The sequence below is a fragment of the Pseudopipra pipra genome, chromosome 2, assembly GCF_036250125.1.
Source record: "Pseudopipra pipra isolate bDixPip1 chromosome 2, bDixPip1.hap1, whole genome shotgun sequence".
In the NCBI taxonomy this organism is placed as follows: domain Eukaryota; kingdom Metazoa; phylum Chordata; class Aves; order Passeriformes; family Pipridae; genus Pseudopipra; species Pseudopipra pipra.
In genome coordinates this window covers 116,917,847-116,930,770 of record NC_087550.1, presented here as the reverse complement: position 1 = coordinate 116,930,770, position 12,924 = coordinate 116,917,847, and the positions used below count along the sequence as shown (strand labels likewise).

General features: G+C 36.7%; 1 protein-coding gene and 1 long non-coding RNA gene across 3 annotated transcripts in view; one reads left to right on the top strand and one right to left on the bottom strand.

The window, feature by feature from the left end:
- Positions 1-12,266, top strand: part of DYRK1A (dual specificity tyrosine phosphorylation regulated kinase 1A) — a 72,225-nt gene extending 59,959 nt beyond the window's left edge. For both annotated transcript variants that reach the window (XM_064647104.1, XM_064647103.1), the window contains exons 6-12: positions 300-447; positions 2,303-2,589; positions 4,015-4,161; positions 4,476-4,616; positions 5,910-6,216; positions 6,759-6,883; positions 8,675-12,266. In XM_064647104.1, the coding sequence (XP_064503174.1) occupies positions 300-447; positions 2,303-2,589; positions 4,015-4,161; positions 4,476-4,616; positions 5,910-6,216; positions 6,759-6,883; positions 8,675-9,298 (1,779 nt within the window). In that variant the 3' untranslated portion in view covers positions 9,299-12,266. The remainder of the gene's footprint in view (positions 1-299; positions 448-2,302; positions 2,590-4,014; positions 4,162-4,475; positions 4,617-5,909; positions 6,217-6,758; positions 6,884-8,674) is intronic.
- On the bottom strand, positions 6,564-8,700 carry LOC135410415 (uncharacterized). The gene is made up of 2 exons (XR_010428670.1): positions 8,601-8,700; positions 6,564-7,225 (listed from the first exon to the last, which is right to left on the bottom strand). It is a non-coding gene; the product is annotated as an uncharacterized LOC135410415 (long non-coding RNA).
- Positions 12,267-12,924: the final 658 nt, after the last annotated feature.

Genomic DNA, 12,924 nt, shown 5'->3' with positions numbered 1-12,924 from the left:
TGGTTTAGGTGATTGGATGATTTTATTTATTTATGAAATAATAAATGCTTATTGCCTATTGGATAATTTTATTTGTATTTATCATATGTATTTTTATTGACATATTTATTCCTGTAAAGTGCCCTCACAGCAGTAAACGTCACACACTCGGTTGTGGCTCTGTTGTGGTATGGAGTGAAAAAATCAAACTAAAAAGGACAAAACTTCTGGAAAAGTTTTCCTGAATGTAGACAAGTGAGTTTTACTGTGTTTTGAAAACTGGAGGGATTTTCCTGATGGATTTGGCTGCTCTGTTGCAGGTTGTCAAGGCCTATGACCGAATGGAGCAGGAGTGGGTGGCCATCAAAATCATCAAAAACAAGAAGGCTTTCTTAAACCAGGCCCAGATTGAAGTGAGACTGCTTGAGCTTATGAACAAACATGACACTGAGATGAAGTACTACATAGGTATTTCAATAATTATTCTCCCATTTTTATCTTATTCTTAATATAGGACATTTTCCCATACAACAGGGTCCTAAAGAAATACCAAGAAAACAACACACTTTTAAAATTATTCCTATGGTTTCGTGCAGATTTTCCAGTTTGCTTTGTGACAGCCAGAATTAAAATATTTGTTACTTTGCAGTGTTGGGATTTTCTGCAGAGTTTTCTTTTTTCCAGTTAAGGACCCCTGAAGAAGTTGCCATGGACCTGTGATGATCTGTGGTGGTTTGCATCATTTTGATTATATCTCAAATTATCTCACAACTGTCATGGATAAGGACATATATTTTATAGGAATAACAGAATATAGAACATAATATTTTATGGGAACAGTAGCTTCATCATTACTTTTTTTTATGTGTGTTTAAAAAGCTCAAAATTTGGTGTAACAACCAAAGATTTATGTAAATGTTAAGATTTGCCCATTTAGAGCTCAGAAAATATTTGAAATCAGATTATTTTGACTGTTTCTGTAGGTTGAAGTGTTGTTCCCTTGATTTATTATTTATGGTAATAATGAAATCAAGTCAGCTCCTGTAAAAAGTTTATTGAATCCCATCTATCCTGTGGAGTAGAGAATTGGGAAAGAAATGATGGAAAGAAGACAACCCCATGCTGTAAAGAGAGATGGAGAAAGATGAAAAAGAGTGATTAAGGAAAATTAAACTGGGTTTAAGCATTTCTTAGTTTGTAGAAGCCAAAATACCAACAGCTGTGCTGTCCTGGTTTGCATGTCTGTATTGAATTCCTGATTTTTCTTTCTGTAGTTTAGAAAGAAATCTTTGAAATAATTTTAACATACATTGGTATTAATTTAATTTGTGATTATTCACTTAAATTTTAACTTGTTTTATAGAATAGCATATTCAAAATGCATTTTATGTATTCAGTGTCAAAGCTTTTGAGGTATTTTTAAGTTAAATTTATTAATGGCAGGTTTACATAAAACAAAACCTAAACTTGTCATTGCCCCATATCAGAAAGGTGTTAAAGACATGACCAGTTTCAGATTAATAAAAGCAAGTAAAGGCATCAGCAAATAAGCTCTTGGAATTTTAAATTTATAGGCAAGAACCTGTCCCAGGTAAGTTGTAAAGGGCACAGAAAGAACTGGCTCCTGATAACAGAGAAAACAAATCCATGGACACCAAAAATCTACCTTCATTAAAAACCTGAATTCTCATTGTGCTGATATTGGTTCAGCATTTTATTATGGCAAAAAAGGGGAGTGTGTTGCTTTTTATCTGAGGTGTTCATCCTATTTCAGTTCTCTTGTGGCAACCTGAGCTCTTGGCAGACTGACAAACAGATTTGATGGGATGAATATTTCACTTATTTCATGGAAAAAATCGATGGATTGGATTTGAACCGAATTGGTTCCTTCCAGAAACTCACATTGTGCCTGCTTGAAATGAATACAATGCCCCGGGGATATTGATTTTCATCAATTATTTTTAATTATTAACTGTATAATCAATTGAAGTCACAGCTTATAAATTGCAATTTATAAATTATAAATCTTAAATGAATCTGATGGTCAGATGTTTCCTCTGTAAATGCAGGGGGGTGGTAACTTGCTTTGGTAATACAGCCTTTCTGTCTTTAAAGTAATTCTTTGGATAATATGAGGATGTGTAAAATATCCCTCTGTACCCCAGGGCTGGCAGAAATATTCTGTGAGATAACACAGAACTGAGAGAAAAGAAAATAATACTCTTATTATTTTACTCATAATTAAGCTTCCTAATTGTAATTAGCACCTCATTTTTAGCACACAGGGCACGTTTTAATGAAGTTTTTTTTCCCCTTTCCCAAGTGCATTTGAAGCGTCACTTCATGTTCCGGAACCACCTGTGCTTGGTGTTCGAGATGTTGTCCTACAACCTGTACGACCTGCTGAGGAACACCAACTTCAGGGGGGTGTCCCTGAACCTCACCAGGAAGTTTGCCCAGCAGATGTGCACAGCTCTGCTCTTCCTGGCCACCCCCGAGCTCAGCATCATTCACTGTGACCTAAAACCCGAGAACATCCTGCTCTGCAACCCCAAACGCAGCGCCATCAAGATCGTGGATTTCGGCAGCTCGTGTCAGCTCGGACAGAGGGTGAGCACCACTCCAGATCCTGTTTGCACAATATTATAGAGTCATAATGCTCAGCTGGCTCATTTAAACTTTACACATGGTGGCTTTAAAATAGTAATTTAAGTTTTAATAGAGTGTGAGAGAGCAACAGTCCGTGGGAGCTTCAGGTACGAGTTCCAGAATCTCGGAGTTGTTAAGGTTGGAGAAGACCTCTCAGGCACATGGTGACTCTGTGCAGGACTGGATGACCCTTGGGGGTCCCTTCCAGCTCAGCATATTCTGGGATTCTGTGACTTTTAAAATCATCAAGAGGCCTTTTAGGGTCTTTTTGAAGAGGCCTTTTAAGATCAACAGGTCCAACCATCAACCAGCGCCACCATGTTCAAACCACGTCCTCAAGTGCCACATGCCAAGTGCCACATGCCCAGAGAGGTGGTGGATTCACCATCCCTGGAGATTTTTAAACGCAGACTGGACGTGGCACTGAGTGCCATGATCTAGTAAATGGACTGGATTTGGACCAAGGGTTGGACTCGTTGATCTCGGAGGTCTTTTCCAACCCAATCGATTCTATGATTCTATTCTATGATCTATGTTTTTTTGAACACTTTCACACTCCACCACTTCCCTTTAGTTCCCTAGTAGGTAAAAATCCACCACAGTGATAAAATGTCCATCTTTTTTTGTTCTCCTGGGCTGTATTTTTGTGCCATGTCAGTGGAAAATGCATCAGCACTTGGTTGTACAAGTCTGCAGTGCTGTTAAATAAAATACTCTTTTATTATTATCTTATTCCATATATGTTACCTTTAATCACCTTATTATTTTATTCCATATGTATTACTCCTTCCACTTTGGCCTGTCCTCTGTTTATTACTGGTTATACTACAGATTGGGTCATTATATGAAATGAATTCAGAAATTAAAGGAATAACTTTACCAAAATACCCCAAATTCTCACCTGAGGAGTTGGGATTGGCCATTGCTTTTTTCCATTGTAATTTGGGAAGAGCAGATGAGAATACTGAATATTGCAGTGAATGCAGAGAATGTTGAATATTGCAGAGACATAGATTTACATTAATTAAAGGGCTTTTAATATATATAAACTATACACTAGAAACTTTTCACCCTGGGGTGAAGGGAGACACGAGGAGGTGAAATGACACCTGGATTATTTATGTCAACAATAAGATGATTTTGAGATGTTAAGAGGCACAAATACAAATCAATGATCACATGAGTAAATCTGCACCTTTTTTTGGAAAATATGAATATTTTCCTAAGAATTAACAGAGACATATTTTTATTAATACAATATATTTTGAGTATCACTGAGACCTTTCCCTGCACCAAAACAATATTTCCTGGGAGTTGTGTTTTGTCACGTGGAGTTGTCAGAATGCCCTTGGATGCTGTTTATGACCTTCAGATGTTTTCTTTCAGATATACCAATATATCCAGAGTCGTTTTTATCGATCACCAGAGGTGCTACTGGGAATGCCTTATGATCTTGCAATTGATATGTGGTCCCTTGGGTGTATTTTAGTGGAGATGCACACTGGAGAGCCTCTCTTTAGTGGGGCAAATGAGGTACGTTGTGGACAAATAATTAGATTATTTTTTAATTGATTCCCATCGTGGTTTCTGTCTGTTTAATTGTAATGCATAAATGAGGGAAGTCTGTAACTCTAAAATGATTAAACATCAATAACAGCAATGTCTGTTGTCAGAATTCAAAATTGCCTGGTAATTTTCTGCTTCTCCCTCTTTACTCACTGATTTGTTTGTACATAATGGATTTTTCTTAGATGAATTAATTAAGAACTTGTCTGGGATGCTGACATTTGGGACACTGCTTGGCTGGCTGCCACTTGTTCCTCCTAAATCCTTTTTGTTTGGAACAGGTGGATCAGATGAATAAAATAGTGGAAGTTTTGGGGATACCACCTACCCACATCCTCGACCAAGCACCAAAAGCAAGAAAGTTCTTTGAGAAGTTGCCAGATAGCACTTGGAACTTGAAGAAGACCAAAGATGGAAAAAGGGTAGGTTAAATAACCAGGATGATTAAAAAAACATATATTTTTTTATATTATTATACATTTAATATATTTATATTTTTATATATTTTTATATATAAATGGTGACATGTTACTTTGGTTTGTTTGGAGCTTGAACAAGACCAAAGATGGAAAAAGGGTAGATTAAATTACCAGGATGATAAAAAATTTATATTTTTATATATTTTATATATTTATAGTTTTATATATATTCATCATATATGTTTATATATATGTTTATATATAAACAGTGAGATGTTACTTTGTTTTTTTGGAACTTGAAGAAGACCAATAATGGAAAAAAAGTAGATTAAATAACCTTGATGATTAAAAAGAAATAATATATATATATATAATATATATATATATATATTTATATGTATAAATGGTGAGATGTTACTTTGTTTTTTTTGGAACTTGAAGACCAAAGAGGGAAAAAGGGTAGATTAAATAACCAGGATGATTTAAAAAAATAAATTCTTATATATATATATATATATTTTTATAAAAACACACACACATAAATATATATTATATAAATATATATTATATTTTTATATCTATATTTATATATATAAATAGTGAGATGTTACTTTGGTTTTTTTGGAACTTGAAGAAGACCAGGATGGAAAAAGGATAGGTTAAATAGCCTGGATGATTAAAAAGAAATAAAATCTTTCATATATATATGTATATATATATATAAAATATATATTTATATGTATAAATGGTGAGATGTTACTTTGGTTTTTTGTGGAACTTGAAGAAGACCAAAGATGGAAAAAGGATAGGTTAAATAATCAGGATGATTAAAATATATAAATTCTTATATATATATATATAAAAAAATAAAAATACACATAAATATATATTATATAAATATATAATATCATATATATATATAAGTATATGTATTATATATTGTTATATATTTATATGTATAAATGGTGAGATGTTACTTTGGTTATTTTGAAACTTGAAGAAGACCAAAGATGGAAAAAGGATAGGTTAAATAACCAGGATGATACATAATATTATATAGCTATAAATATATATATATATTTAATATATAAAGGGTGAGATGTTACTTTGTTTTACATCTTGTCTTCCTCCAAATGGAATTTCATTGTTGCTCCATCTCGTCCTTTAAGTAACACCTTCTGTAGCATTGAATAGTTCCTTCCTTTGGTTTGACTTCCCCTCCTTGTCCAATTAAACTGTGCCCCCCCAAAGCTTTACCCACCCTCTGATCTCAAGCCATTCCCAACTTCCCTCCAGGAATACAAACCCCCCGCGACTCGCAAACTTCACAACATCCTGGGAGTTGAGACCGGAGGACCAGGCGGGCGCCGGGCCGGGGAACCGGGTCATACTGTAGCCGACTACTTGAAGTTCAAAGACCTCATCTTAAGGATGCTTGACTATGACCCCAAGACACGGATCCAGCCCTACTATGCCCTGCAGCACAGTTTCTTCAAGAAAACAGCAGATGAAGGTACAAACACGAGTAACAGCGTGTCCACCAGTCCTGCCATGGAGCAGTCGCAGTCTTCGGGAACCACCTCTAGTACATCTTCAAGCTCAGGTGAGGTTTTGGCATGGACAGGTGGATAAATTGTATTTCCCGGTGGAAATCTTTCCCATGTGAATCACCGGAGGGTGGTGGGCACTGCCCAGGCTCCCCAGGGCAGTGGGCACGGCCCCAAGGCTGCCAGAGCTCCAGGAGCGTTTGGACAGCGCTCTGAGGGACCAGGGGATTGTTGGGGTGTCCTGGGCAGGGCCAGGAGATGGACATAATGATCCCTTCCAGGGTATTCCATCATCATCATCATCATGGCTAGGCTTTGCGAACGCAGATTTGAGCAGGGTATTCCATGATTGTATGAAATGTTGTCTTTTCCTCCTGTTAAAAACCCAATACATCAACCACGCTCATGAAACGATTCTTTTAATCAGCTGGAACAGGCACCAGCCCAACCAAAAACCAAAAACTAGATGAGCAAAAAAATGTGAGTGATCATCTCGTACTTTCCTCTTGGAGCAGGTCACGTTATCTTCACGCAGCCACCGTTTTGCAGCTTTAAATTTGGTGCCTCTTTAGTTATCGGGCCCGTTCTGGTTTTCCAGGTGGATCTTCCGGAACGAGCAACAGCGGGAGGGCACGGTCGGACCCCACACACCAGCATCGACACAGTGGTGGGCACTTCACTGCTGCTGTTCAAGCGATGGACTGTGAGACACACAGCCCACAGGTAGGTCTGAAGAGGCCAGTTCAGTGTTTTATCGTGGTGCAGAACAGATAAATCCAGGAATTCTCCCAGGTGGACACTTCAGTTCATGCACAATCTGGTGTGTAGGCAGACCTTGGTGTTTTAGTGACCTTTAACCAGCTGTGTTGTTCCAGAGGTTCCTCTCGTGCTGTTGACACCACTCAAGGTATGAACTCCAATTAATTTGCTTTAGTTTGCTTATTGTCTCCCTCAGCCAGGAATCAGGGCCTTGTTGTCCTGTGTGTTGTACAAATATTCTGTTGTTTATTATTACCTAAAGCTGCTGGTACAATTTCAACAGCGAGGTCACGTATTGAACTTCAACTGTTTGTAGGGAAAAAACATCCAGAATGCAAAATTTATTTTTCTTAGTGATTCCTAACTGTGTGCTTGCATCTCTGGAATAATTTTGCAACTGCAAGGCTTGGTTAACTTTTCTAAAAGTTGGCATAAATGTGAATAACTCTCATATAATACAAATCTCTGATATAATATATATACATATGAATATAATATAGATGAATATATATATCATGGATATCTCATACAATATGAATACCTATATGAATACATATAATTTATTAATATCTATGAATATATAACATAGCTTATTTAATATGAATACCTAGATGAATATATAAAATATATGAATATATATAATATGAATCTCTCATATACTAGGAATACCTATATGAATATATATAATATTAATATATAATATATTAATATATAATATTAACATATAATAGGAATATAATATACAATATGAACACCTATTTGAATACATATAATATATAAAATATATATGAATATATAACATAGGTCATTTAATATGAATACCTAGATGAATATATAAAAATATGTGAATATATATAATATGAATCTCTCATATACTAGGAATACCTATATGAATATATATATTATATTAATATAGAATATATTAATATATAATATAAATATATAATACAAATATAATATACAATATGAACACCATTTTGAATACATGTAATATATTAATATATATGAATATATAACATAGGTCATTTAATATGACCTAGATGAATATATAAAAATATGTGAATATATATAGTATGAATCTCTGATATAATAGAAATACCTATATGAATATATAAAATATATGTTCATATGCATAATATATATGAATATACATGAATATATATAATAAGAATCTCTGATATAGTATCTAGAAATACCTATATGAATATATATAATATATATGAGTATATATAATACGAATCTGATGTAATAGGATTACCTATCTGAATATATATAATATATTAACGTATAATATATTAATATATATATGAATATCTGATATAATATTAATATCTATATGAATACATATAATATATAGGAATATATATAATATGAATCTTATATAATATGAATAACTCAATAATATGAATCTCTCATATATTGCATATGAATAACTCTGTAATATGAATCTCTCATATATTGCATATGAATAACTCAATAATATGAATCTCTCATATATTGCATATGAATAACTCAGTAATATGAATCTCTCATATATTGCATATGAATAACTCAATAATATGAATCTCTCATATGTTGCAAATGTTCAAGGAACGACTGGATGTGGCACTCAGTGCTCTGGTCTAGTTGAGAAGACGGTGCCCCAAGGTTGGACTTGATGATCTTGGAGGTCTTTTCCGACCTCAGTAACTCTCTGGTCCTGTGAAATGGGCAGATCTGAGCCAGCATTTTAATTGCAGTTGTGCTCCTTCCCAGGTTCGACAGCAGTTTCCTCCCCCGATTGGTTGGACGGCCACCGAAGCTCCGACACAGGTCACTGTTGAAAACCACCCAGTTCAAGAAACCACCTTCCATGTAAACCCTCAACAACAGAATGCATTACATCATCACCACGGCAACAGCTCCCACCACCACCACCATCACCACCACCACCACCACCACCATGGACAGCAAGCCTTGGGCAGCCGGACCAGGCCGAGAGTCTACAATTCTCCAACAAACAGCTCCTCCACCCAGGATTCTATGGAGGTGGGCCACAGTCACCACTCCATGACATCCCTGTCTTCCTCAACTACTTCTTCCTCTACATCTTCCTCCTCTACTGGTAACCAAGGCAATCAGGCCTATCAGAACCGCCCAGTGGCTGCTAATACCTTGGACTTTGGACAGAACGGAGCGATGGACATGAATTTAACAGTCTACTCTAATCCGCGCCAGGAAACGGGCATAGCTGGACATCCCACGTACCAGTTCTCTGCTAACACAGGTCCTGCTCATTACATGACTGAAGGACACCTTGCCATGAGGCAAGGCATTGATAGAGAAGAGTCTCCCATGACAGGAGTTTGTGTTCAGCAAAGTCCTGTGGCTAGCTCGTGACTAAACTGAAACTAAGTTTGTTTCTTGTGTGTTTTTATAGAAGTGGTGTTTTTCCAAAAAAAAAAAAAAAACAAAGTGCAAAGCTGCTTGAATCAGAAGGAGATAAACTCACTGAACCGCTACAGGAGGGCAAAGTTGACTATTTTTTTAAACTTGAAAAGATTGCAAAGGGACAATGAAGTTTTTTTTTTGTTGTTGGTTTTTTTGGGGGGGGTGGGGGGGAGGTTTTTCGGTTGGTTTTTTTTTTTTTTTTTGATTTTTTTTTTTTTTTAAGAGCCATGTCTGGACCCACCTTAACGAATAGCTTAGTGGTGTTCACCTTTTGCTTCCCCCATTTTAACTTGCCACAACCTCTAGTCATAGTTTGTTTTTTTTGGGGGAGGGGTTTTGGTTTGGTTGTTTTTTTTTTTTCTTTTTTTTTTTTTTGCTCTCATTCAACAGGGGGGTTATTGTTCAAACGTTAGTCGTAGTTGCAAACTAGTTTTCTTTTTAAAGGCATTGCACATGGTTTCTGAGAAAAGGCCCTTTGAAGTTTTTCGGGTGGGGAGGGGGGAGTGAGTTAATATATATATTTTTTTTAGTTCCCCAAACAAACATGGGCACAGAAATGCAGTACTGTAAGCAAGAGGGACCTTCAGATCACACAAACCTAAAACTCCTTCAGCTGTAAAAAGGGACGGTTGTGACGGAGCTGGTGAGGCACACTGAGCATGCGAAGTGGCGGTGAGCAGAACTCTCCTTTTCTGAATCTACTGAGGATCAAAGCAGCAATTTGTGATGGGATTCTGTGGGTCCCACCTTTTGGAGACCGCAGGCAGTTAGTGTTGGAATATGACTGGTTTCATAACTGAGGTGCACTGAGAAGCAATCAACGGGTCGGTCCTGGCCAGTCCTGGGGAGGTCTAAGTGGTGGTCTTTGGGATAACCTTTGGCCTTATGGATTTGGACTCTTAAGTTAGAAGAGCCTACCATTTCAGATGCAATCACTTTTGGACATGCTTTTGCAGACAGTCCTTAATGCTGAAAACACAGAGAATGGGTAATTCAAGAGGCCTTTCTTTTAAAAATAGACTTTTGTGACCCACTTATTGTAAGGTATTGCAAGGTCACTTTGCGTGTGTCATAAAGTTGACTTCCTTATTGGTTGAAGGTCACAGGAGTAGTGGTTTGCTTTGATGGAAATAGCTACAACTGTGTCCCTTCCTGCTTTTTACTTTTTTCTTTTGCTTTTTTCTCGGCACGTGGTTTCTCCACCATTACTTCTGCACAAAGACGTCTTCTGTTCATCCTGAACATTTTTAAAAAAAAAAAAAATGCAGAATTTTATGTGACTGCTTTTTTGCCTCACAATTATGCTGTGAATTTTACAAAAATTTATTTTCTTTTTTGATAATTTATTGTACCAAAGCTGTTTTTATAGCACATAGATGTCTGTAACCAATAATGTAGCAGTTCTGCACTTTGACACAAGGTGTAACTAGACCATTTTTAAATGTCAGTTGAAAATTATGGCTGTACTATTGCTTAAACAAAACTGGAACTGTTGTTGAATTCATAGCCAATACATTTACAGCAATCTGTGTACTGAAGATAATAGATTGACATCTACTTGGAGACTATAACATCTGTTACATTATCAATGTGTTCAGGCTTCTGAAGGCAAAAGGGACACTTAGAACCAGAAGCTATGAAACCAGCAGTTGATTCTTGTATTCCTTATTAACATAATTGTAAACTTGAAGGCAAAAGACCTTGATTGCATGAACAGGTCCAAAACAATAAGTTCTGAGTAAAGCAAAACACTCACATGAGACCTGAGGTTAGCAGGCTGTATTTAACAGGTGCCTAATTTTTGGGTAACGCTGCCTTAATATAACACAGTCAGCTTGGCAGTTGCAAAATTTATGGGCCCATCCAGAGATTTGATTTGGGGGGGGGGGGGGGGGGGAAACAAAAAAAAAAGGTAAAAGCTGCGTGAAAAACTTGGGAAAAGAAGAAGGCAAATCCCTCTGTTGCCCATCCCAGATGCCCAGTGTTGCCCATCCTCTCTTACAGAAGCAGTGATCTACCTCTGCCAGTAAGCCCTTGGAAAAGTTAATTTAGCAGCAAATGGTCAATTCCGTGCGGCCAAGCCGTGGTTTGGTTTTGGGTTTTTTTTTCCATGGAAAAGGTGGAATTTTTTAATCCTCACAGTGGCAACGCAGCAGCTGACTCACCATGTGAACGGGAACGAAAACCCTTGGGATGCTCATTTTTATTTTTATTTTTATTTTTATTTGTAAATCATGGTTTCCTCAATCGACCGATTTCTTTTTGTATCGACACATCGACCCTGTGGATGAAAGTGGGATTTTTTTATTTTATTTTTTTTTATTTTTTTTTTTGGTTTTGTTTCCATTTGGTTTGGGGTTTTTTTATTTTTTTTTGGCTTTATGGTTTTCTTTTGGAAGCTCAGTAACTGGGAGAAGTTTACAGGATTTGGAAGGCTGTCACCCTTAGAACCGGGAACGCTGAGTTTAGCAATATATATATAAAAAAAAAGGAATCCAGTACTTACTGCTGTCTAGGAATTATAAGGGTAATATGAAATCTGGGTAACATTTCGTGTGCTCCAGTTGCCACACCTTTAGCGAGCGCCCCCCAAAAAAAACAACAAATAAAAGCAGTTCAAAGAAATAATATCTCCATCAAGAAGAAATCATAAAAAAAGAAAAAAAAAAAATCCAGTGCTTCTGCATACTGTGTTATGTTACAGTCCAGTTTTGTGTGCTTTACTACACAGTTTGGTTACAGGACTTCTGTGCATTGTAAACATAAACAGCATGGAAAAGGTTAAATACCTGTGTTCAGATTGTAAGATCTAGTCCGGACTTGCTGTGTATATTGTAACGTTAAATGAAAAGACAAGCCCTTTGTATTATAGTCATGCAGTCTTATGTATGATAAACAGTTGAATAATTTGTCCTCAGACTCTTTACTGTGCTTTTTAAAAACGAGAGAGAAAGAGGGAAAAAAGGAAAAAAAAAAAAAAAGTAATTTAAGGAAAAAAAAACCCGACAACAAAGAAACAAAAATGTAAACGATTAGTAAATCTTCCTATGCAATTAACCTACTCCAAGCCATGGTATGGTAGGTATAATTATACTATAATATGTAAATATCAGATACATTGAAACGGAATTAAGAATATGAAAGTAAAAAGTTGGAGGCCTAACAGCTAATTTGGAGTTTTTAATTGAAACAGCAAGGTCTGCAAATGGGTGCTGTGTGAACGCAGCTCTGGGCTCCGTTTCTCATGGACTGTGCCTGTAGTTTGAGTTCTTTCTCTCCTCCTCTGTTAGTCTGGATGTTCTCTGCAGCTTCCTGCTCTTCCAGACAAGCTGATTTTAAGGCCAGGAATGACCCTGGAGTGGAATGCTGGCACTGGCACGTCCTTATCCCCAGAGGCCAATCCAGCTGTTCCCGCATCTTTTGGGTGCAGCAGGACATGAATCTGAAAAAGCTGCTTTTCCTCCAGATCCTTCCAGGTGTGAGGATCCTTCCTGTGTCTCTGGAGTGGTGCAGGTAGTTGGTTTTCCATGCTCTTAGTCCTCCTTGAGTTCCAGGACTGTTCAGTTCCATCAGAG